General features: G+C 42.9%; 1 protein-coding gene across 2 annotated transcripts in view; it reads right to left on the bottom strand.

The window, feature by feature from the left end:
* The window catches only part of Ube2q2 (ubiquitin conjugating enzyme E2 Q2), a 58,624-nt gene extending 32,064 nt beyond the window's left edge, over positions 1 to 26,560 (bottom strand). The window contains exons 1-3 of one of the 2 annotated variants that reach the window (XM_051156483.1): positions 26,272 to 26,560; positions 10,388 to 10,489; positions 5,106 to 5,210 (exon numbers count right to left, since the gene is read on the bottom strand). In XM_051156483.1, coding sequence (XP_051012440.1) covers positions 5,106 to 5,210; positions 10,388 to 10,489; positions 26,272 to 26,472 — 408 coding nt within the window. In that variant the 5' untranslated portion in view covers positions 26,473 to 26,560. The remainder of the gene's footprint in view (positions 1 to 5,105; positions 5,211 to 10,387; positions 10,490 to 26,271) is intronic. The other variant, XM_051156484.1, reaches the window with a different exon arrangement.
* Between the last annotated feature and the right edge of the window lie 457 nt (positions 26,561 to 27,017).

Genomic DNA, 27,017 nt, shown 5'->3' with positions numbered 1-27,017 from the left:
GAAGTGGCAAATGGGAAAATATTCTGGTCTATCTGAACAATCGAATGAACACAGAAATGAAAAGGGAACTGCGAAGGAAAACATGTAATACACATTGTGATTCAAATACATAAAGCTCGAAAATAGGCAACACTAAACTATATACAAGTATGCACACGTGGAGTATAAAGTCAGAGAAAAAGAAAGACGGCTAGCTATGAAGATCTGAAGAGGGTGGCTCAGTAAACCAAGTATTTGCCATGTAAACATAAGGACCAGAATTCAGATCCTCAGGTTCTATGTACAAGTCCGACATGACAGTTCCAAGGCTTGCTGGACAGTCAGTCTCGCCTACTGGGTAAGTTGCAGGCCAGGGAGAAACTCAAAAAAGGGGGTGAGAGCTGGTGAGACAGCAAAGCTTCCTAAGTCATAACCTTGGCACAGAAATGAAACAAGAGCCTAAAAAGAGACAAAACCATTCTACAGCCTTAGAATCTAAGTTACAAAAAAAAAAAAAAAAAAAAAAAAGTCATATCTAATCTAACAATGTTTATTAGAAAAACACAAAGGATGAATCAAAATCAGGACATTTTTGTTACATAACTCACAAACTATCTTAGATATCTACATTGTCCTTCTATGTAAACCCAGGGAAAAAAGATTTCCAAGTTCTGGATATACTTTTCAGTTTAAAAAAAAAAAAAAAAGACATTTTAGAAAATAAAACTTGAACAGATACAAAACAAATCATTTTTATCATCACCTTTCTTTAGTCTCCACTAAATTACAAAAGAATAAATATTGTATGTGTTGGAAGCCATGCCTTTGGGGGTACAGGGCTTCTTGTTTGTTTGTTTATTTTTCTGAGACAGGGTTTCTCTGTGTGGCCTTGGCTGTCCTGGACTCACTCTGTGGACCAGGCTGGCCTCGAACTCACAGAGGTCCGCCTGCCTCTGCCTCTCTTAGTCCTGGGATTAAAGGCATGAGCCACTGCACCTGGCTTGAATAAACATTGTATAGGTATAAAAATTTAAAAAACAAAGGGAATGAGTCTACTAAGAGCAATAAAACTCCATCTTCATTAGAGAACTGCAAACAGGAACTGTGAACAACGAAACTCACAAGCAAAGGTCAGAGGACAACAGTGACGAAGGATACATTTACAAAAAGCACCCTGAAGAGGCTCCAGACTCAGACACCAAATACTCAGCAAAAGAACAGCAGGCAGAAATGGAAACCTACAGGCTAACCACCAGCCCTAAAATACAGTGCATTCCCCAGCAAGATCTGTCATCTGTCTGACAAGCAATCATCTCCTGTGAAATGGGAGCCATTGTTTATCCTGTACTAGCGAGTGAAAAAGTAGGGGGAAAGAGTAGTTGGGATCAACATAAATTCCCCAGCTAAAGCCACGAGATGACAAGTATTGGCTACAAGGAACTTCACTTCACTTGGTGCAAAAGAAGAAAGGTATCTTTAAAAAATCAAAATATGAGCCGGGCGGTGGTGGCGCAGGCCTTTAATCCCAGCACTCGGGAGGCAGAGGCAGGTGGATCCCCGTGAGTTCGAGGCCAACCTGGTCTACAATACAAGTCCAGGACAGCGAAGGCTAACACAGAGAAACCCTGTCTCGAAAAAAACCAAAAAACAAAAAACCAAAAAAACAAAACAAATCAAAATACGAATAAACAAACATAGAATACAAAAGGATTTGAGGACAGGCTTTACAATATATAGAACAAGACATTCTTTTTTTTTTTTTTTTTTTTAAAGATGTATTTATTATTATGTATACAGTGTTCTGCATGCATGTACACCTGCAGGCCAGAAGAGGGCATCAGATCGTGTTACAGATGGTTGTGAGCTACCATGTGGTTGGTGGGAATTGAACTCAGGACCTTTGGAAGAGCAGGCAGCGCTCTTAACCACTGAGCCATCTCTCCAGCCCGAACAAGACATTCTTTAACTGAGAATATACAGAGTAAATAGAAAATACAGATGCTGAAGAGGACAAAACACTGCCTTCTGATTCTATCGCATCCATACCACCAATACAAACACAATGAGGAAGGGAGACCCAGGGGCAGCTCTTCAGCTAGGTTCGCAGTGAGCTGCTAGAGATGACTCCCCTCCGGATGAGATGCACCACCTGGCACTTAAAGTCAGGATGTCCCAGCCCACAGTCAACCTGCACTGGCCTCAAGAATGCTTTACTCGCTAACCAACAGATCTGCTCCACGGTTAAACCTTAAGAATGTCCAGTGACTTAAGTGGAGTGGTGGTGGTGCATGTCTTCAGCCCCGCACTCAGGAGGCAGAGGCAAGTGGATCCCTGAGTTCGAGGCTAGCCTGGTCTACAGAGTGAGTTCTAGCACAGCCAAAGCTACACAGAGAAACCCTGTCTAGGGGGAGGGGGGCCACCCAGCAACTTTCCCTCTTGTGTTCTTGGAGAGTTCTGATTGGCCTTTGAAGAAACAGAAGTGATATGAAGAAGCCCTAGAGGATGATGCCATGTACGCAAGGGGTGGGGGGGGAGGGGAGAAACATGAGGAGCGGAAAAAGCCCTCTTGGACACTTTAAGGGCTGCTCAGGATAAAGATCACACAAGCTGTCTACAGCCATACTATCCTGAACGTGCCACCACCTGACTACACAGTAATAGTCATCAAATGAAGCCATCAGACACCACCCAGCTAAGCCTAGCCGACCCACCCAATAGAACGAATGACTATTTTAAGACGTTAAGGTTTTTTGTTTTGAAATTTTGAGACAAGGCCTCACCATATAGCCCCAACTATACTCAGACTCAAGAGATTTGCCTGCGTCTACTTCCCAAGTGCCAGGATTAAAGGCACACAGCACCATGCCCAGCCTGTTTTTTGGTTTTTGAGACTGGGTCTTCATTTGTAGGACTGGCTGAACAAGGTCATATTCATCCTGCCTCAGCCTCCTGAGTGCTGAGACTATAAACATGTACCACGACATCCAGCTCTAAGATATTAAGTTTTAAGAAAATGGGGTAAACAGATACATACTAAAAACAAAACTTAGGGGCCAAAAGATGGCTCAGTGGTTAAGAGCACTTGCTGCTCTTGCAGAGGACTAGGGTGTGGTTCCCAGCACCCACATGGCAGCTCGCACCCACCTGTAACTCCATTCCCAGTAACCCCACTTCTAACAGCCCTTTACTACACACATGTGGCACACGTACATACATGTAGGCAAAACACTCATACTCACTAAAAATACACGCTTTTTAAAAACCTTTTAAAGTTATTACTGTCTGTGTAAAATAGTAAAAAGTTGAAAGAACAGCAAGATTTTAAAAGAAAAAGTAAAGTGTCTCAGTGGATAAAGGTGCCTGCTGCCAAGCCTGACCACCTGGGCTTGATTCTGGGACTGGATGGTACAAGGAGAGAAACAATTCCTGCAAGTTCTTCTCTGACTTCCACAAAAGTGCCACCAACACGTACACATCCACACACAAATGAAAACATGATAAATTAGGAAAAAGAATGTAATACAAAAGATGTAAAGACTCAAGCTAAAAGGTCTGAATCTAAAAGCAGCCAAACGTGATAGCACAATCCTGTAATTCTAGCATTCAGGATGTAGAGTTAAGAGGATCACCAGCCTCAGCTACACATGGTTTTTGAGGCTACACCGAAGTACACAAGACCTTGTCTCTAAAAGACAAAATCAAAATTGAAGCCCAATTAATAAACTCCAAAATAAAATGAAAAAGCAAAGCTAACACACAAAAATATAACAAAATTCAAGACTCACCTTGAAAAGGAATACCCCTGACTGAATGCCTAGCACAATGAAAGGAAAAGGCCCTACGTTAAGGACACTGTTGTAGTGTTTCCTTACACCGAGGGAAGCAAGACTCTCTGAAGTCTCCAGAGAAGCTTCATAAAACACAAATAAGATTGCGGATGCCATCAGCTTCAGCAACACCACTGGCTACAAGGCAACAGCACAGTCTTTGAAATTCTGAGGCAGAAATTTCAGCCTAGATGTATGAATTCAATCAAACCTTGAGTAAAACAGAATATAACAGCAGTTGACATTAAGGAAGTCCCAATTCACATGCACCTCACTGACCACGCTTTAGAATACCCACAGTGCTGTCAAACTACTTTGTGCAAATGAGCAACGACTAGAGGGATAAGAACCCATGCACTTAAGGTAGCAAGCAGAACCAAGTTTCAAAAACAGTGTGGGCTTGTTCTAAAACCCTAACTCTAAAGTAGAGTTTTCAAAAGCTAACTCAGAAAATATGCCATTCCTTCATGCTTTGGCTTTTACCTGACAATATAATAAAGACAAACAAGAAAAGGTAAGCCAATAGAAACGACATGAGACCCAGGTATCAATAAATTCACTCTAGGAGAGCAGACAAGAAAAATCTAGAGGTAACAACTGTACAGCCAGCCCAGAGAACAACTCATAAAGACTAACGCAGAAAAGCCAACAACTCCAAAGAGAGAGGATCACAGGAAGAGAATGTTAACTTTTATAAACCAAGAAATATTACTATAAAAAGGACACTGAGAAATACAAGATGCCATAAGTAAGGAAATGCCGTAACAGAAAACATGGCTCCACAAAGTCCTGATGGCAAACTGATTGCTCATGACTAAATAGTGGGTGGTTAAGTAGGTGGTATAAGAAACTAAGCCTTCATCTGTTATAATAAAAAGTCACCAGCAACTAATAGCTAACTAGATGAGTGACTGTTGAACTGGTGAAAATGTCCTTGGCTTAGGAGAGGTAACTTTGCATTAGACCTGAAGAAGCACACACAGATTTATGGACATGGTATGTCAAGGGAAGGTAACTGACTAAACAAGCAAACAATCAAAGAAGAAACACAGAAATCAGAAATTTTAACAAAAACCAAAATGATGGGGTCAATGAGCAAGGACTCACCTATCATAGTAAAATACAAGCAACTCCAGGAAATAAAAAAAGGCTGTTTTAGGACCTACAGCAAGGCATTTAAATTTATTAGGAACAAAAAACTAACTTCCAAATACGTTGTATAATAATTTTATATTATCCTAGTTTAACTTTTAAGACAATTGATTTCAGCTCTTCAACACTAGAGAATGTTTACTTTACCTGACCCGTGGGTAGTGGTTGATCTAGCATCTCAACATCCAGGTGCTTAGGAAGGTTATATAATCTGCAGAGTTCACATATCAACCACTTCAACTGCTGACGAAGCTACAAAACACATTTCAGTAAATAAGCATTATGTTAAGGAGCCCTTGGGAGACATTGAACAATGCTACAACTACTGTTATCAATCCAGAAGGAACTGAGAGCGTGTGCTCCTGCTCAGCTGCTGCCTAAGGATGGAGGAACAGTCTCTAATACATTTTAGAGCTGCTGGGATAAGAAAATCACTATTTTTTAAAAGTTACTACAGCTTAGTATGTCCTTTCAACATGGTCTCTAGCAGAAAACACCAACAAAAAGGCACAGAAGGTTCAGACACTGTTTAGTGTCTCGTTGCTAACATCTTAAAAACTTGCAGCTTTATACAAGAGAGCATTAATGCACTCTAAGACTCAAAATTTTAAAAAAAACCTAAAGAAGGTGTTGCATATGGATTATAAAATTACATATGCAACAGCCATATTTGTTTAAAACTACAGAGACAAATGTGACCTAGTAGACCAAGCCCTGGAATAAATAACATTGTCTATCTAAGCCCCTTGCTTTAGTCTCCCCATCTGTAAAACAGGGAAATGAAGGCTGTCTCATGACAGTAAGGAGTAAATTAAAATTAAGCCTCTCCAAAAGAAAAGGAAAAAAAATCATTAGGAAACTGCCATATTAGAATACCTCTTTAAATTTCTACTTTTAAAATGTTTTAGGTATTATTTACTTTAAGGAAGTAAACAAGGCAAACTATGTGCAAACATACTTTTCATTATTCAGGGCTTCTCCCCAACATAGAAGATAAGCAATGCTTAGACTCAGATGGGAGCTGATAAGGTAACTTACTTCACTGGGCAGGAACAGTTAGCTCAGTGTCTCTGACCAAGAAAAGACATGAAGAAGAAGCAGGTTTATGGAGGACTAAGAAAACAGAAACAGGATTAGAATGGGTTAAACCCAGCAAAGAACAAGCCCTTCCACAATGAATGAAGGACCAAGTGGACACGAGGAAGGCTAAACTAAATTATATCAAACAAACCTCCTCGTGCTTAAAAGGAAGCAAAGGGCCCACCTCTAAGGATTTGTTTTCCATCTAGATATTTAAGTACATAGTAAGATGAGACAGGGTGACCAGGACACAACCCTGCCCTGGACTCCTGGCATAGGACCCTGCAGGGGTGCTGTAGGCGGCAGCAGTGTGATGGGATCATACCACGCAACAGGAAAAACAGGGAGCACATCATCCACAAGGTTAATTTTTAACACTCTCTTCCTCTTCAGGGACTGTGGAAGAAACTTAAGGGGGACTAAATTTTTTAGAACGTAAATGGACAAGTTTTTGGTACATGGTTTGGGGAACAGAACCATAAAAAAGAACTCGTAAATTCCCAGGGCCAGGCACAGATGACCAGTATCATTATTTCCTGTTCACGAAGATAATTAATGAGGGGAAACACAATGGGCTGATGGAGACAAATGTAAACTGGTAATCACATCCCATGGCACATCCAGCAGGATCCCCTGGACACAGAGGCTCTATATATACATAAGTGGGTTTCAAACTCCGAAGATAAATTTTGAGATACAGATTTAGGTATCTCTGCAATAAATAAAGTATGACTCAAGTAATGAGAGTAAAAGAGTTTGCACAGAGAAAGCACAGAATAAAAAGATAATAAAGAGACATACCAAGGAAGAGCACCTCAGAGGAGACCAAGACAAGACAGTAAGAAATAGAGAATAGTGGTCCCATAGAAGCCCCTACTAAGTTATCAATTTGCACAGGACAGACACTCCTTGTCTTTGAATACACATCACTTATCACAGAGCTTCACAGAGAAGCCAATCAATATTCTTAAAAGTATTTCTCTGTGTTCTGATAACAGCTTCCTACCTTTACCAGAGGGAGGGAGAGGGCAAGAACAGCCAAGACAGAACTAGTATATATTTACAACACTGTACACAGCAGAGGACTGATTACACAATAGCCTATGCCTTGTTTTTTACTTATATCATGGAAGGTCCTATGTGTAATATGGGGAAAGGCTGTCTGCATTCTTTTTTTTACTATAGTGGAGTATTCAGCTATACACATTTTAAAATTTTTAACCAGCTCTGTATTGGTGGGTATTAAGTAATACATGTTGATGGAAGAATATTTCAGCTCCAGAAAAATCCAATTGGGTATTTAAAAAGGAACCACTGGATTAGACAACTAAGAAATAAACGTCAACACAATGGCAGAATCTATACTATAATAAATAAGTTAAAAAATCAAAACAAAAGAACTATTTTCAAACTGGCAGAGGCTATAGATAAGAGTGAAAACATGTTTTTCCTTCAGGTAAACACATTTACTTTCTATAATTAGGTCCAATGTTAAGTCCTATTCCATTTAATTTGACAGGTTTGTTTGTTTGTTTGTTTGTTTTTTGGTACCAAGATTTATGCCTAGGAGCCTGCATGAGGTAGGTGAACGCTCTCCCACTGAGTCATAGTTTCAACCCTTTTGAGACAGGATCTCAATCTGGTTCACCAGACTGGCCTTGAACTTGCCAACTCCATGCCTTAACTCCAAAGTAGCTGGCATTAGGGATCTGTGGCACCAGGCCTGGCTGATAAGCAATTTAAGGAGGAACAGCGAGAGGGCTCTCTCTCTCTCTCTCTTTCCCATGACCAGTCTGCTGGAGATATCAACATGTACTTGTCTGGCTTCTTAATTAACTCCTACTTTCATGGCTCTGAAGATTTAAACACTTTTACTAACTTTTCAAACTTATGTTCATTTTTTTTTCAGAATTTTTTTAGACTTATGGAGGTTGGGGAGTTGATGGGGGATGACATGTACCACGACACAATGTGGAAGTCAGAGAACAACTGTGGAGTTAGTTTCTCCGTCCCCTATGCGGGCCCTGGGACTTGAACTCAGGTCATCAATCTCACAGGCAAGTGCCTTCATCTGCTGGCTACTTCAATAGCCCCAGAATTTTTGTATTTTAAGAGCATGTTTAAAACATCTATAATTTATTCTGTCTGACAAGCCAAAGTCTAACTTTCCTAAATGGTCAGTTCTAAAATTATCTATAGAGAAAGCCTTCTTGAGTTAAAATAGCAGCTTTGCTTATTCTAAATTGTCATTTGCATGACTGTTTCTAAACTTTTATTGTTTGCTGGTCTAGTCCCAATATTCAATTTTTATTTTATCTGTTTGGACAAATCTTGTACCTTTAAAATTTTTTGTATGTTATTATTTATTCTTACAAGTCATTCTGTCAATATCAGAAACAACTCTGTTGGTTGCTAGGCATAGTGACACAGCCTATAATACCAGTACTGAAAAGTATGAGGCAAAAGGTTTGCAAGTTCCAGGCCAACCTGAACTACACAGCAAGATTCTGTCTTTAAAAACCAAAATAAATACATAAGTCATTTTCAGTGACATTGCATTAGATTTATAACTAAGGACATGGAGATAAGAGGCGTTTGTAACATCTCAGATATCTGTCTGCCCAGCCAGGAACACTTATCTAAATTATTACATCCTACTGTGCAAAATTTTGTACTTTTCTTCATATAAGTCTCCCATATTTAAGTTTATTCCTATGTGCTTAATTTTTGTTGTAATCATCAATAAACTATCACTGTATTTTCTATCTTGTAATAAGCTGCATTTGGGGCACTAAAGATTTTTATAAAATATACTTCAACAAATGAATTTAATTGTTTCTCCCCAACTGGTTTCTTTACAGTTTATAGAGGTTTAAGAGGGGTATTTTTCACCTGTAATCCCAGCACTCAGGGAGGCAGAAGTAGGTGGATTGTTGTGAGTTCGAGGCCAGCCTACTCTATAAAGCAAGCCCAGGACAGCCAAGGCTACACAGAGAAACCGTGTCTCGGGGGGAGGAGGGGAAAGGGGAGGGGTTATTTAAAAAAAAAAAAAAAGACATCTACAAAGAACAATTATTTTCCATAAGGATTTAATAACACCATGGAAAAATACAGTAAGGTCAAAATGGATGTACGACTGCAGACTATGAACCTAACTATTTAAAGACATATGAAACCGTATATGTATTTTGCTAGCAAAGAAAAAGCTGGCAGAAAGTATCCATATGTCAACAGTGGTTATATTAGGTAGAAAATTATATGATCATTAAATGTCTTCTTTTCATTTATCTACACGTACTAGTTGTCTCATAATGTGTACTCAGAAGTTTACAATCAAGAATAAATATTTTTAATATTTGAAAAAGTGAAAAGATCCTTTTTACTAGACTTTTATTGTTAATTGTGGGTGTGTTTGTACACCTTAGTACAGTGCCTGTGGAGACCAAGGAGCTGTAAGCTGTTGAACTTGGTGCTGGGAACTGACCTGCGTTCCTCTGCAAAAGCCGCAGTGCTCTACGCTCCTGCGCCATCTCTCCAGCCCCAAAAGGTACTTTCACACAGCAGCCTCCTTTACCCCAGACAAGCACTGCTTTCCGGGTTACTCAAGGTCCACACACACAAACCGGAAGTAAACAGCTTTTAAAGTTATTTAATATGGAGCCTGTTATCGCTGTTTAACTGGGAGTCTTGAAATGTGTGGACAGGGGGACTACTAAGTATCAAAGCACAAGCAAACAAACAAATGCGACCTAACTGCAGGCTTGAGGCCCTGGTCAGCAAAGGAACCCCTAACACTAACCCTAATGCTGTCCTGGAGTCCCTCCCCTCACAGCTACACTGGCCTATCTTCCTCCTTTGTTCTCCCTCACCTTTGCCACAGTCTATCAAAAATCTCTGCTTTGTTTAATGGTTAGAACGAAAGGAAAAACAGAACCTTGCAGGGCACAGGCACAGGATAGTGGTGGCGCAGGCCTGTAATCCCAGAACTCAGGGAGGCAGAGGCAGGTGGATCTCTCTGAGTTTGAGGACAGCCAGGTCTACAGAGAGAAATCCTGTCTCAAAGAGGGAGGGGCAGAACCTCGATTCCTAATATAAATATACACTGTGTGTGTGAAAAGAGGGAGTTAGACCCCAAAAGCTATAGTCTCTAACCTTCCTAAAATTATAACTATTAAACATACTGTAACAACTTATCTCATGATTTAAGAAGGGATGGAAAAAAATCAGGAATAAGAAATAAATGGTGTAAGTTTTAATATGGGAAGTTTTATCATATTACCTCTTAAATACTTAATTTCTATGTACAAGACCATAAGAAGGAAAAAGGAAAGACTGTTTCATCTCCTTACCGAATTGTTGCTCTTAGTATCTTCTAGGCGTTCCAGAACTGATGTCAGATTTGGGTCATCAGAGTCCACAAACCATATTGGTGAGGAAGATGGGTAGGATTCCTGTTATGGAGACAGCTAGGTGAAACATATTTATAAACAGACCAACCCAGAGATGCAATTAAAGCCACAGCACTAAGCAGCAAGGTGATTATGATCCACAAAAAAATTACATCAAAGGACGAAAGGTGACTTCATGTGGAGAGAGACCAGATCCCTCTGTAGAACTTAAAAATTAAACTTGCTAAGTTTAACGGCTCAGTCTTGCTGAGTTCATGTTATACAACTTGTATTTAAAAGCCAACGAGAGAACTTTACCCATTGAGCAGGATGATCAAAACCAAGTGCCTAAGAGTTGCTTTTCTCTAAGGGGAGGAATATATTAAAGTGCCACTGAAGACTTGCAACAACAGGTCTACCACGACCTGAATTTTCTAGATTTTACCCTTTTTTTCAGGGCTTTAAACTATGGAATCATAATAATCTCTCAAAGTGAAAAGGTAAATTAAAAAGAAAATCCCAACTCAAATTCAGTCTATAGATTTTGAACAGTACATTTTGCCTTTTAATAATACTACACATAAGCCAGGCGTGGCTCACACCTTTAATCCCAGCACTCAGGAGGCAAAGGCAGGCAGATCGCTGTGAGTTCAAGGCCAGCCTGGTCTACAAAGTGAGTCCGGGACAACCAAGGCTACACAGAGAAACCCTGTCTCAAAAAACAAAACAAAACAATAAAATAAAATAAAGTGGAGCATGCACTGCTCTTCCAAAGAACCTGAATTCAATTCACAGTGCCATCTCAGCTGGCTCAGACTGCCTGTAACTCCAGCTCCAGGGGAGACAGCACTTCTAGTCTCCTTAAACACCTGCACTCATGTGCATATCCCTCCACGCAAACACATACAGATAATTAAAGAGAAATAAAAATAAAATTTAAAGGGGGGATTTGCTCTATTTATTTTTCCATTTATTTTCTTAAACTGTAACAAAGAATTTTTTCTCTTATAGTCCTGGCAGTCCTAGAACTCTCTTTGTAGACCCAGCTGGCTTCGATTCACCTGCCTCTGCCTTAAAAGTGTGTGATAGCACACCCAGCTCTTTCCTTGTTTTTTGAGAAGGGATCTCAATATGTAAACTCAACTTTGTACATCCTCTTAGCCTCATTAAGTGCTAGAATTTTTGCCTGGCTTCAGAATATAATTTCATAAAGAACAGACATATTAAAATTACCTTCATCTGCTATTGCCTAATCCTTTTCTTTTTCTTTCTTTATTTTTATTTTTATTTATTTTATTTTTTATTTTTATTTTCTTTGTTCATTTTTTAAAACAAGGTTTCTCTGTGTAGCCTTGGCCGTTCTGGACTTGCTTTAGACCAGGCTGGTCTGACACTCACAGCGATCCACCTGCCTCGACCTCCCGAGAGCTGGGATACCAGGAGGGCACCACCAACCCTGGCTGCCTGATCCTTTCCTTCAGAGTGATAGTTTCTTCTTATTTTGTTTCTGGGGATCTGGGATCAAATATAAGGCCATGCCCAGGTACATGCTCTACCACTGAACTATATTACCAGTCTTTATTCTTTATTTTTTATGTTTTGGCTTTTTGAGACAGAGTTTCTCTGTGTAGCCTTGGCTGTCCTGTATCACCAGTCTTTAAAGATTGCTCTTTAAATACAGCAGGGGCTAGAAGCAGAGTGAACAGCAGCACAGGGCTGCCACAGTCCTTATTCAGATTTCACCTGCCACAGAGGTAGGCATCTGAGTTAGCTGTTCTCCTAATAGAGATGTTTATTCATAGAAATTATCAAACACTCTACCAGGAAGCCTCTAAAATGGCCCTAATTGACTCTAAATGAGAGAAGCATGGGAGAATAGCAAAGTAGAAGGATCCAGAGGGTCCTAGAAACCTACAAGTAGAACATTATGATATTTGGGCCCAGGGGTCCTGCTCAAACTAAGGCACCAGCCAAGGACAATACAGGCTGGTAAACTTTAAGCCCCTACCCAGATCTAGCCAACGGTCAGAACATTCTCCACAGTTGAGTGGAGAGTGGGATATGACTTTCTCACGTACTCTGGTGCCTCACATTTGACCATGTCCCCTGGAGGGGGAGACCTGGTGGCCCTCAGAGGAAGGACAGCAGGTTGCCAAGAAGAGACTTGATACCCTATGAGCATATACAGTGGGAGGCAATCCCCCTCAGGAACAGTCATGGGGAGGGGAATAATGGGAAAACGGAGGGGGGGGGGGTTGAGGGAAGAATGGGAGGATACAAGGGATGGGATAAACATTGAGATGTAACAAGAATAAATTAATTAAAAAATTAAAAAATAAATAAATAAAATGGCCCTAATTAATTCTCACCTTAGTATTTAAACCTTTTTTTTTTTTTTTTTTTTTTTAAAATACCCTCCCTGCCAGGTGATGGCAAAGGCGCACACCTTTAGTCCCAGCATTTGGGAGGCGGAGGCAGGCAGATCTCTGTGAATTGGAGGCTAGTCCAGGATACCCAGAGCTACACACATAACAACAGCAAAAAACCAAACAACAGTAACAAACCCAAAACACACACACACATGCACGCACACATGCACACAAACCAACACTCTTCCTTGAACTTTTAAATACAGCAAAAGTACCAATACCACTTCTGAAACCAAGTTACAAAAAAGTCAATCTGTCTGGCTTATCTCCTGGTAGCTCTAGTACCTATGCAAGCTCTGCATGGCAAGCAGATGAAAAAGGACTCTAAGAACTAAACCAAGACCCTCACCCTATGAGAAGAATCATGCCAACAGCTATGAGAGAGCTTGGAGGCGATCTCTCTCGCCTTCCAGCCTTCTGTCCACTGTAGCCTCCACCAACACTTTCTTGCACTGGGAAAGACGATAGTCAAAGGATCCAAGGTGAGTGGTGCACAGACTCTGATCCACAGAAACACATTTGTTGTTTAAAAACTCTAAATTTAGGAGGCTGAAGCCATGGCTCAGTGGGTAGAGCACTACTCCCTGCTCTTGCAAAAGGGCAGGTACAGTTCCAGCACCCACCTGACAGCACACACCCAGCCGTAACTCCAGTTCCAGGGAACCCAACACCTTTTGACTTCTGTGGGCTCTTCACACCCCACTTCCTTGTCTTTGTTAAGGTCTAAAGGCTTAGCAGTAAAGAAAACTGATTGTTCTTACAGAGGACCCAGATGTGGTGCTCACAAACATCTGTAACTCCAGTTCTAGGGGATCTGATGCCCACTTCTGGCCTTGGCACTGCACACGTGTGTACAGACATACATGCAGGCAGAACACCTATATACATAAGATAAATTAAGTAAAATAAATGTTCCTAAGTTTGTTACAGAGAAATACATCTATTGCTAGTCAAACAATTCCAATATCCTATTATACAAAGTACTGCTGAGAAATGCTACTAATATATAATATTTTTTAAAATACAAATATGCGTGGTGGCACACACTTTTAAGCCTAGCACTCGGGAGGCAGAGGCAGGTGGATCGTTGTGAGTTCGAGGTCAGCCTGGTCTACAAAGCAAGTCTAGGACAGCCAAGGCTACACAGAGAAACCTTGTCCCAATAAATAAATAAATAAATAAATAAATAAATAAATAAATGCACAAATATGTGTGCTTAGGTGGGTTAATAAAGGAAGCATTACATGTTTTTACCCACTAACTGGCTTTCCCCCCTCCCTTTTTGGTTTTTTAAGACAGAGTTCCTGTGTAGCCTTGGCTGTTGCAGACTCACTTTGTAGACCAGGCTGGCCTTGAACTCATAGTGATCCGCCTGACTCTGCCTCCCAGGTGCTGGATTAAAGGCATGCGCCACCACACTGAGCTCTAAAAGGCATTTTTTTCTGTTCCTTTATCCTGCTTTTTACTAGAAATCTAGGAAAAGACATTACTGGTAGATAGTAGCTGCTGAATACATGTAAGTAGTGGAATACTGTATTACACAAATAGTTTTGAAGAACACTGTTCTTTAACACTATATATGGGAACTTTATTTTTAAAAAGCCTCATTATAACAGAACTAACAGCACAGAAACTAGAAAATGTTAACACGTTTTACCAAATCTTTTTGTTTGTTTGTTTGTTTTTCCAGACAGGGTTTCTCTGCATAATAGCCCTGGCTGTCCTGAACTCGCTTTGTAGATCAGGCTAGCCTCAAACTCACAGAGCTCCACCTGGGTCTGCTAGGATTAAAGGTATGCACCATCCACTCCACCCCACCCCACCCCGCATTTTACCAAATCTTAAGGGGGGAAAAAAGCGACTGAAATTAGTGGTCGGTAATGATACCCATGCACCTGCCCCACAATGGCTGACTATCTCTGTGTTCTCATTTCTTTCTTACTGGCTCTACATTTCTTCACAGGCTAAAAAGGAAAAGTGTCTTCAGAATTAACACCATTCTTAAAGGCACTCACTGAGTAGGGCATCTTCATCTTCACAGTCTTCAGCCTAGTTTGGGAACACAGCATCTAGACCATTTTTATCGAATGGGCTTTGTATTTTCTTTAGCTTTTAAAAAATAAAAATAGATCTACATTACATTGTATAGATTAGTGTTTATCTAGTAAATGTCTGCATGAAGAAACATATGCGCTATTAATGTGGAGTGAAATAAATGCTTTGCACCACATTAAGAGAAATTTAGGGAAAGGCAATCAATCCCCCCAGATATTTGTGTACTGTAAATCCTGTCCATGAGAAGATGGGATAGGTACTACGTCTAGGCACACATGTCAATGTTTCTCAAAGGCCTTAGACCCCCTCAGTACCAGGAGACCAATGTACAAACCCAGTACAGATAAATTCGCACAAGTGACGGTCCTAACCACTGATCTGCTGGAATGGATTTAAATGGACAAAACTGTGAAAAGATGAGGTTTTTTCTTCAGAGCATCTGTGATGAACAGTGGAAGTGATGTCCATTGCATCTTCTCCACCTTTCTACTCTTACGGCAATGAAGCAGGAAGTACACACAAGTGCCCTGTGGATGCTGGAGAGTGGGTATGTGTGACTCATCTGTACCATAAACTGACATCAACAGACACCACTTTTCTGAAAAACATGGCTGTGCAACACTTATTCCAATTTGGGTTTTTGGAAAACGTTTTCTCAAAAATAAGAGAAAGCCTGTCATTTCTAAAGCAAAGGAAAGTACATTTCACCAATAATAGGTCAAACTTTATAGAAAAAAACATTCAAACTTTGAAACACTTGTACCCACCAGGATGAGCTTGAAGCTTCAGAAAGTATTCTGATGAGACTGATGGTGAGATTACATGTTGCATAGTGAAACTCACCAGTTTTAGAAGATATGTCAACCAAATATTTTTCCAATGATCAACGCATGATGCTATATCATCAAAAAAAAAAAATCAACTTCTTGTCAAGTCAGTCTGTGTTTGTCTCTCTGCCTCTCTTTCCTCCCTCCCTCCCTTTCCGCGTCCCTCCCTCTCTCCCTCTCTTCATCCCCCCCCCCCCCCCCCCCCCGCAAACACACACACACATTCACACTCACAAGCTGGGAAGCAGCTCAGTGGTATGCACACTTGTAGGTTCAGTTCCCAGCACTAAGGGGCATGGAGATCCCACTTATCTGTAGTGGCTATTGCTACTAAAATATTTCTTTTTCCAACCAGATTATCTGAATTTGGGTTTGTTCACATTACTTCAATTAAAGTATAAAATAACTGGACTAGAGATGGCTTTGAAGTTACGAGCATGCCTGCTTTTCCAGAGAACCCAGAGTTCATTTCCAGCACCCACACGGTGGTTCATAACCATCTCTAACGCCAATTCCAGTAGATATAACTCCCTCTTCTGGCCGCCACAGGCACCAGGCACACACGTGGCACACAGACAAACATAAAGACAACATACATAAAAAACAAAGTACAAAGCTGGGTGTGGTGTCACATGCCTTTAATCCCAGCACTTGGGAAGCAGACAGAGGCAGGCGGATTGCTGCGAGTTCGAGTCCAGCCAGGTCTACAAAGCGTGTCCAGGCCAGCCAAGATAACACAGAGAAACCCTGTTTTGAAAAACAAAAACAAAACAAAGTGCAGAAGCAAATGAAAGAACATCAGTATATAAGACCGTTTTTAGTAATTAATGTTCTAGGTATTTGTTTTAATTTCTATTGATAAATACCAAAAATATAACTGGTAAAAATGAAATTACCTTAGGCCTGCAATATATTTAAGTAAAAGTCCTGACTCCAAAAATATTGAGAACTGCTGCTTTCCAAGCTCTCTACTGAGCTTGGCATGGTGGCGCACACCTTTAATCCCAGCACTCAGGAGGCAGAGGCAGGTAGATTGCTGCAACTTCGAGGCCAGCCTGGTCTACAAAGCGAGTTCAGGACAGCCCAGGCTACACAGAGAAAACCTGTCTCAGGAAAAACAAACAAACAAAGGAAAAGAAAAGAAAACCAACTTCTCTCCTGCCAAATACCTTAGCCTTTCCTCCCTGGAAAAAACACCTCCTTTCTCTATTCTCCACGTACCCTACACGTTCCACTGGGGCTGATTTTGCTACCTCCCTCCCTTAACACAAACAACCAAAGAACTCCAGATGAAATAGTTAGGGTTACTACTGCTGTGGTCAAACATTATGAACAAAAGCAACTTGGGAAGGAAGGGTTTATTTGGATTACATAGCCTGAGTCACAGTCCATTGAAGGAATCCAAGACAGGAACTCAAACAGGACAGGAACCTGGGAGCAGGAGCTGATGCAGAGGACATGGTAGGGTGTTGTTTTCTGGCTTGCTCAGTCGGCTTCCTTACAGAAACCAGGACCACCAAGCCTAGGATGGCAACACCCACAATGTGCTGAGCCCTTTGCAATCAATCACTAAGAAAAGGACCTGTAGACTTGCCTAGAGCCTGATCTTATGGAGGCATGTGTTCAATTCAGGTTCCCTCCTCAGCTAACTCTCGACTGTGTGAAGCTAACATGAAACCAGCCAGAACACATTCTAACCATTCCCACAGACGAGCTGTCAGGTGGGGGAAGCCCTGAGACTAAAGTCTCTTTCTGTGACAACTGGGCTGATGGATATAATTCTGGCTAGCATTCACCTTGACCCTCACTGGAGAATTCATGAGGTCATATTTCCTCTCAGAAGGCTGTAGATAAGTATACCTCCTACATGACTGTGGTGGGGCTTATTTGTTACATTATGCTAACATTTTTACCACTCTGACAAAGCTAGTAGTAGTAGTACAACATAATTCGTTACCTTCAGAAACCAAATCAGCAACAAGAATTAAAAGCAACCACCTCAAGGACATTTCCTGTATACACAAAGATTCCACCTACTGATGCTCAGAGTGTTGCTTAAAATAGGTGAGGGAAATAGAAGCAGCCACCACCTGTATGTCCAATATGAGGAGTCAGGACTCACTAGATGGTTTTGTCATATCACAGAAGGGCAAACAACTGGAGAAAACCTCAGGATACAGATACTGCTAGGTGAGAAGAACATTACAAAACAACCTTGTTCATTATTTTTCAAAATAGTAGCCAGATATGATAGCTTTAACCCCAAATTCAAGAGGCAGAGGGTCTCTGTGAATTTGAGGCCAGCCTGGTATATAGAGTTCCAGGGCTACACAGAGAGACCATCTCAAAAGAGCAACAAAAAGAAAAAGAAAAAATATACATATACATGGCAGTGGGTGGTATAATGGAGAGGTTTTGTTGTTTTATTTTGTTTCTCTGGTTTCTAAGCTTCTCACAACAGCATTTAGTTAGCCAGGCGTGGTGGCACACGCCTTTAATCCCAGCACTCAGGAGGCAGAGGCAGGCAGATCGCTGTGAGTTTGAGGCCAGCCTGGTCTACAAAGCAAGTCCAGGACAGCCAAGGCTACACAGAGAAACCCTGACTTGAAAAACCAAAACAAAAAAAAAAACAAAAACAAAAACAAAAAAAAACAACATTTAGTTTTCCATATTACAAATACCCACACCTTGGAACCAAGCTTCAGCACAAACTCTGCATCATGTTCTAAAGGCTGCTGAACTATCCAAGGTAGAGAGCCAGTTACAGCTCCTCGGGACACCTTTCTTTTTTTTTTTTTTTTTTTTTGGTTTTTCGAGACAGGGTTTTCTCTGTGTAGCCTTGGTTGTCCTGGACTCACTTTGTAGACCAGGCTGGCCTGGAACTCACAGCGATCCGCCTGCCTCTGCCTCCCGAGTGCTGGGATCACCTTTCTAAGTGAACTGAGGCAGACACAACAATGAAGATGAGCTCTGGACGATCAGGCACTGTGCTTCATGACTGTCTTCGGAAACAATCAGAGACCACTATTCCAGAAGCCCTGAGGGTGGGAGGTGAGCCTTGTTGTGTTTCTCTCCTGTAACTCATATTTGACGGTGTCTACTTCATTCGACCTTGACCCTCCCTAAACTAGCTGACACTTATCTAATATTCCCTTTCCAGGCTCAGTTTAAGAGTCCACCCTGCAGACACCACCAAAAACTTACTAAAGTATATCATCATTCATAAAAAGGAAACCCAAGCCTCTTCAGAATCCCATTTCTGGTCTGAAGGTGCCATTTAGGAGCTGAACATGGCAGCTTTTCTAGGAATTCAGTTTGGGAAGGCCGTCTGTCATGGGAAAAGCAGCTCAGCAGAGCTCTTAGGCTCTGTAGTTATTTTGTTCATTATTTCCTTTGTACAACTTTGGCTGAACTCTTTTTAGCAATATAAAGACTAGAAAAAACACGATGGCTTATTTCCCATGAAAAGATGTTATAAAGCAAAGAATTGTTTCCTTCCTTCTTTCCTTTCTTTGTAGCTGGGTCTTGAGCCCAGACCCTGGCATATGCGAGGCAAGGTGAAGTACTCTATCACTGAGCTATCCAGCTTGAAGTATTTTTAAAATAAAGGTTATCACTTTCCCATTTGTACAGTATAGTAAAATACTATTGACAAAACACTTTCCATTAATATTCCAGGGCAAAAAGGGATTGTTTTATTGAGAAAGAATAAAAGAAATGATTTGTTTAAGAGTCTAAATATTAACTGGGTAGCAGTGGCACATGTCGATGATCCTGGCACTAAGGAGGCGGAGGCACGTGGATCTCTTTGAGTAAGCTTCAAGATCACCAGGAATACACGGAGAAACCCTGGGGGAGGGGGAAATTCTAAATATTAAGTAAATATTAAGTAAACAAGTAAATACTCATTTAAATAGAGTATTTAAATATTAAATAAATAACTAAATATTAAGTAAACAAGATCCTAAATATTAAACTGTTGGAATTATCAGAGCTGCCATGTTAAGCTCCTAAATGGTATTTTCAGATCAGAAAGTCATTGTCCTTATTTATTGGCCAGCTAGTACTATAGGGTCAGATTCTTTATGGCGATCCGTCCTCCTCTGCCTCTCCCTCCCAGACTCAGGACTAACGTTTGTTACTTTAGTAGCTTGCTGTTGAGGGAGGTGCTTTTGGTAATAATGAATAGAAATTAGCTAAACAGAAAAGTATTTCATCAAAACTCACCTAACAATCATTGATGAAGAAACAATTTATGTATGCAAGTAATATAAAGTATAAAGTTTTAGGGCTGAGAGTGGCGGCGCACACCTTTAATCCCAGCACTCGGGAGGCAGAGGCAGGCGGATCGCTGTGAGTTCAAGGCCAGCCTGGTCTACAAAGTGAGTCCAGGACAGCCAAAGCTACACAGAGAAACCCTGTCTCGAAAAACCATTAAAAAAAAAAAAGAATAAAGTTTTACACCAATTTATATTTCCTCTGGGAAGTGTTTGTTTTAAACTCTAAAACAGCAATTGACTACCAAGAGTCTCCAGATGCTGCAAGGTATGTGAAGGGCACACAGAAGGGAGACAGGAGGATCAGGAGTTTTATTTATGAGGCCAGTCTGCACTACATCAGACTCTCTCAAGAGCTGGGGAGGACTCTAGAGAGTTGAGTCTGCAACAAAAGCATGAGTGCCTGGACTTGACTCTCAGAGTGCACAGAAGGTCCAATGTGGTGGACATTCATATAATCCCTGTGCTGGGGAGACAGAGGCAAGTCGGGCTCACTAGGCTGCTGCTGCAGCCTTACAAAAGTGAAAACACTTTCATGAACAAGCAAGCAAGCAAGCAAACCGAGTATACACCAGGAAGATGGCTCAGCAGGTAGAACTGTTTGTCATGCGTGCCTCACCAGTTCAGACCTCCAAAACTGAGGTAGCACATGTCTACATAATCCAAGCCCAGCATTCCTTTGGCAAAACAGGAGTGGAAACAGAACACACCTGAAGCTGACCAGCTATCCTGGTGTACCTAGTGCAACAGCTAAATGAGACCTTGATTCAAAAAAGGCAGAAGGCAAGAACAAATAGTGGAGACTGTCCTCTGACCTACACACATGAACATGTGCACACACCTACATAAAATAAATAAAATGTTAAAAACACAAGGGATACAACTCCTAAGTATAAACACTCAACGTTGGCCCCTGGCCTTCTCATACATACATCTGCACTTGTGCGTGCGCGCACACGCAGAGCTAAAGGACAAGGGCTGAGGAGATGGCTGCTCAGACTATATAAAGTGCTTGTTACACAAGCATGAAAACTTGAGCTTGATTTCTAGAATCCATGTGAAAGAAAGACAGACAGGCATAGTGCCACACTCTATTAAGCCAAGCACCAAGAAGGTAAGGGCAGGGGGATTCCTCCAGCCCTGGCTAGCCACCGAAACTAGCTGATGAGGCCCAGGCCAATGAAAAGCTCTGTCTCAAAGAAGATGAAAGGAAAAGGAAAAGAAGTGGATGGCTCCTGAAAAATACCACCCAAAGCTGACTTCTGACCTCCACATGCGCATGCACACATAGACACACACTCACACTCACAAAATTCCAACAAATCTATACAAGAAGAAATGGAGCCAGACACAGTGGTCTATAATCCCAGCACTCTGAAAGTAGACAGGACGCTTCAGAGCCAGTTGATCTGCATAGGAAGTTTCAAGCCAGCCAAGGCAATACAGGGAGATCCTGTCTCAACATCCCTTTACTCCTACAAAAAGGAGTAAAGGAACTGTCAGCTTAAATATGTTTAAAGGACTAAAAGAAAGCCACATATTAGCTCCCAAAACAGCCGTATAGGTTATTAAAATAAGCTGCTTTGCTTTGGAGAGTGATTGTAACAACTGATGTTAGTGGGTACTGACTGGCAACCAGGCCTGTTTACTGAATTGGAAAAAACAACATGTAAGTTTATATAACAGATAATCTTTCATGCTTCCACAGAAAACAAGAAATAAAGACTCCCTGAGGTCCATATTCAAGAGCACGAGGGGAACAGCACAATTTCTTTGGCCTAGAAAGGAAAGCACCTATTATAAAAGCTTTTATTCTCCTGGCTCAATTGCTGTCTGGGAGGCTTACTGCCTGCATCCCTCTGGTGGCCCACGCCTAGTCCTGGAATACAACCTAACCTAGGCCTAGAATGTTTTCAGCCTCTGAGACTTACAGCTTGGTAAGCTCATCCATACTTTTTCGTTCTGGGCTCTGGGCTGGCTGACTCAATTCATCTGTTCTGGTTCAAACCCTTCCAGCTGACTTACTTAATCTGGCTTCTCTTTTGGCCGGGAATTGCTCTGCTTGGCTTCAAACTAACTCAGCAATCTGTCTAAATCCTCTGGCTTCTTGTTTTCTGGTTCATTCCGTTTTCACCTGAGTTCTCTTTCTGCAACCTGTCTCTCTATTACTGTCCTGGTAAAACTGCCTTCTCTCTCTGTAAACTGCCTCTGAAGTAGCTTCCCTTTCCTCTCTCTTTTGGTGAGAGTTGGGCGTGTCCTATTCTGTCAAATCTTCTCTGATTCATCACCTTTTCTACCATTCAATTAGACATCACTTTCAAACATTGGTGCTTCCTTCTACAAACTAACTTTACGTTCGTGTGGGATTAAAGGCTTAAAACACCATGCCTGGACCTAAGCTTTTCTTTACCTAATACTTGCTCTATACCAGGCTGGGCTTGAACCCAGATCTGTTTGCCTCTGTCTCCTGGATTAAAAGCGCGTTTGTATTCCAGTGGGAGCACACAGACCTAGAAGGCCTATGGACGTGATCTCTTGCCAGAGCAGCCATGTTCTGAATTAACATTCCTCTACAATCTATGTCTGAAGTTTTTACTTCTGACATTAGTCTTCATATATAGCTAAACTACAGATTTCCAATCAAGTCCTCAGTAACCATTTAAGCATTTGTTTACTCCCCATGACACTTTCTAATGTTCTCACTCTTTTGCCCTATCTTCCAAGATAGGGAAATTCTCTTTGAACAAAATATAAATAGGACAGTGGCCATAGTCAGTAAAACAAGTATGGATGAGAAGAAAATGCAAGGCATAAAATTATAATTACACAACATTCTCCTGCCACCATTAAAGTCTAACTTGGAGAAAGATAATCAGAATCCTGAAAGAACATGGGAAAACATAAAGCAGAGATACCTAAGGGGAAGAAGGGGAAATGTTGTCATGAACTGTTCATGGCCCAGGAAGTCTTGAGAGGCAGTAAGCCATGGAAAAGGCAGACCCTGGGACAAGGTCCAAGGCAGGACGGAGTTAGGAACACTTTGCACAGGAATAAGATGAACGGCTGACACAGAGGGTATGGAGGTAAAGTGGGCACAGTGTCCACGGAGGATTATTCAGAAACTGGTATACAGTATGGTGCCATTCAGCCAAATATTACAGAAAACTGCGAAAGGATGCTTCTTGGTTGCTTGGCAACCTGGTGTATAGCATGCTCAATACACACTGCTGTCTAAAGAGGAAAAGTGAAAGAACGGGTCAAGCCCGCGACACTAACGACCTACAAGTTTATTAGCAGACAAGAACCTTGTGTTTAAATTTCAACCACATTTTTCCCTTGCTAATTCCCTTTTGAGGAAATTACACCTATGTAAGCAGGCCCTGTAGATTATCAAAACACTCAGATTTTTAAAGTATACCTTTTATAGGCGCAGACAAAAATCTTTATAGAAAAAACTATGTCTGAACTATACTTCAAATTAATCCAGTAGAACACATAGTTTATCATAGCTGAGCCACGGTGCACAGGGTCTCTCTGCTCAGCTCTGTATGTCAGTTTTCCACAATAAAGTTAACATACATCCCTACCAAGCATCTGAAATTGTCTTCTGATAATGTCTGGCTATAACTCATTATTAGCTCAATTTTAATAATGACTACTAGCAACACCAATGCACTAGTATATCAACACACCTTTTCACCCACTTCATCTGAGGCTTTTCTGACTCTATTTCCATTGCAACTACCTAATCCAGATCATCACATCCTTTCTCTGACCTATTTGTCTCCAAAACGGTTCTCCATGGGATGCTGCTGGCATTTTAGGTCAGATAATTCTTTGGCATGGCAGACAGCCCAAACATTACAAAACATTAACATCCCCTGTTAGTAAATGCCAGCATACCAACAGCATCACCCAACACCCACTGGAATAACCAAAAACCATGCATTCACAAATTTTCTAATACCATACCATTGTAAAGAATTTGAGTTCTGAAAGCAGATACACTTTCTCAATTTAGCAGAATAAGGGCGTGGCTCCCCAGTCTACAACTTTAGTACCTTGTCAGTACCTTGTCATACAGATCAGTTGCACCTTGTCCTGGCCATACCTTCAAGTTCTACCTCAATAATAGCCCGCCGACTGCTCAGGCCAATCCACTCACAGTCTCTTACTTTTTACACTGCCTTCCATATTTGGAAAATCTTCACCAGCATACAATCCTGGGCTTTTCAAGTCTGAGCATCAACTGTCCACCCCCAAGTCAACCTTCTCCAGCTCCCGTGTCTCATTCGGGTGGAGTTTCCTCTATCTGCAACACCCTCACACCTGATCAACAACTACTCGGGGCTTCCTCTGAGGCACACCTTCAGTTCCTGCCCTATTTCTATTGCTATGATAAAACATCATGACCAAAAGCAACTTGGGGGGAAAAGGTGGGGGTAGTCATTTCAGTTCACAGCTCTCAGGTAACAACTCCATCGCTGAGGTTAAGTCAGGGCGCCAACTCAAAGCAGGAAATGAAGCAGACGCCATGCTAGCCCCATGGCTTGCTCGGGTTTTCTGTTCTGTTTTGCTGTTGTTTTTGAGTTAGGGTGTCCCTGTGCAGCTCTGGTTGTCCTGGAACTCGCTCTGTAGACCAGGCTGGCCTTGAACTCAGAGATCCTCCTGCCTCTGCCTCTCAGGAGTGCCCACCACAGGATCACCGGCCCAGGAGTAGCACCACCGCAGCGGCCTAGTCGGTCGGCCCAGCTGCCTATTCAACATTAAGATTCTTGCTTTAGATTTCATAACACCAAAAGCAGCTGACACGGTTGTGTAAAACTCTCCAAGAGGGGCCGGAGAGACGGCTCAGCTAGTTAGGAGCATTGGCTGCTCTTCCCACGAGTTCAATTCTCAGCGCCCACGTGGCAGCTCACAACTGTCTATAACCCAGCTTCAAGTGATCTGACACCCTCACACAGACATACGTGCAGGCAAAACACTAATGCACACACGACAAATAAATAAATCTTTAAAAAAAAAAAAAACTCTCCAAGTCTGAGTTCTCCCAGTAGGTACTGGTCCACCAAGTTCTTAAAAACCAGTACCCACAACCAGCATAAAGAAATATTCAGAAAGTGAATTTTCTCCTCACTAAAGCACATTGCGGCATTTTTGTTTTGTTTTGTTTTGTTTTGTCAGACAGTACAGGACCTAACAGTACCCATTCTCCCGTAGAGTTTGGTAACTATGTTAAGGTCAGTTATTATAATGCTAAGGAAGACCTTTGCAAACTCCCACCACATTTGGGGTTATCTATTGACTTAACAGAAGGAATCTTAGCCATATTCAAACTACTACCTTAACTCCTGTTGTAATAAAGTGTATTCTGCACATGAGATTAAATTCCACAATGACTAGCCAGCCTCATGATACACTTTTAATAGGAGGCGAGGGGAGAGTTCACTTACAATTCGATATTTTTTACCAAGGTGTACGTTCCTAATAAGCTTTTTCGCTTAAACAAAACAAACAAACAAACAAACAAAAAAACTTCCCACGTGTCTCTCTAGCTTTCGAATCCAAACCTGATCTTTCCGGGGAGCAGACGGGACAGCATCCCCTTTCCCCCCCCTGGTAATGGCCAGGCTTCCGCACAGGTGGGACAGCTCGCCCACTGGCCACACCACCTGCCGTGCCAAAGGTTCTAAGAGCTTTTCCAAAACTCGTTAGCGCAAAGCCAGGTCAGGGCTAAACGAGGGTTCACACCATCCCCCGGGGTTGCGTCCTAAACTTTTTCCTTAAATACGTATGCTTTCAGTGTTCGTTTGTCCTCAGAGACCAACACATAAACGAGAACTGATTGAACAAGCAAGGACGAGGGGTTTTGAAACCTGGTGGAAAAATGAGTAGTTTAAAAAAAAAACAAAACAAAAAAACACTTGAGAGCCTTTCCACCCGGGCGGCTGAGTGGAGCCCACCGCCGCGCCGCGGTCCCCAGAGCAGGCAGGCTGCGGGCGGCCATGGCGACCTCCGGGCCCGACGGGGGCCGCGAGGGGCCAACAGAGCAAAGCCAGCCCGCGCCGAGACGCGACGCGCCTCCGCCTCCTCCCTTCCAGGCAGCCCCGAGCTCCCGGCCGGGCCAGGGCCCAGCCGCCAACCGGCCGCGCCCGGGAAGCCGGGGGGTCTCCGAGGGCAGGCGCCCTTTGTCCCGGGACTGCGGCTCCCTCGTCCGCCCCCGCCCGGCCCCGAGGGGCTGCGGCCCGGCGCCTCACCGTGATGTTGCAGTGGAGTGTGAGCGGCGGCGGCGGCGGCGAATGCGGGCTGCCCGGTGGCGGCGGCGGCGGCGGCGGCGGTACCAGGAACTGGCAGTGCAGCTCGTCCAGCTTCCAGCTGACGATGCGGAATCGCTCGTGGTTCTTGTCGAAGATGGACGCCAGGAACTTCAGCTCGGCCTTGAGCCCTGACACGGACATCTTCCCCTCATCTCCGGCGGGAGGGGTGAGGAAAGGGAGCCGGGGCCGGGAGCCGCCGTCACGGCCGCGACCGCCCCGCGGGGCCGGCCCGGGCCGCGCTCTCGCGGCTCCGCCTCTCCCCGCTGCCGCGACCCGCGTCCGAGCGCGGCTGGAAAATGGCGAGGAGCGCGAGGCCTCGGCGGGCTGGCGGGCTGGCGGGCTGGCGGGCAGGCGTGCGGGAGCCCGGCCGGCTACTGCCTTTGTAACCGACTCCACCCGCAGGAGGCGGTGGCCCCGCGGCTTAAAAGGGCAACAGCGACGCCGCCCCCACCGCCGCCTGGGAGAGGGCTGCCCCCGCCCCGGCGCGCGCCCGCGAGCTCCGTGCGCGCTGCCGGCCGCCCCCTCCTCTCATGACCCAGCCCCCTTCCGCCCCGCGCCGGGGCTCGGCGCCCAGCACCCGCCGCCCTGAGGATTTGGGCCAGCCGCTCCGCACGCGGACCGACCCGAGCTCCCCGCGCGCGCGCCTCTGCGCCCGGGCCTCTGGCCAGACACGTGCGCGGCCTATC

This window comes from Acomys russatus, chromosome 14 (assembly GCF_903995435.1).
Source record: "Acomys russatus chromosome 14, mAcoRus1.1, whole genome shotgun sequence".
In the NCBI taxonomy this organism is placed as follows: Eukaryota; Metazoa; Chordata; class Mammalia; order Rodentia; family Muridae; genus Acomys; species Acomys russatus.
Note: the sequence above shows the minus strand (reverse complement) of the source record. Positions and strands in the feature narration are given on the sequence as shown.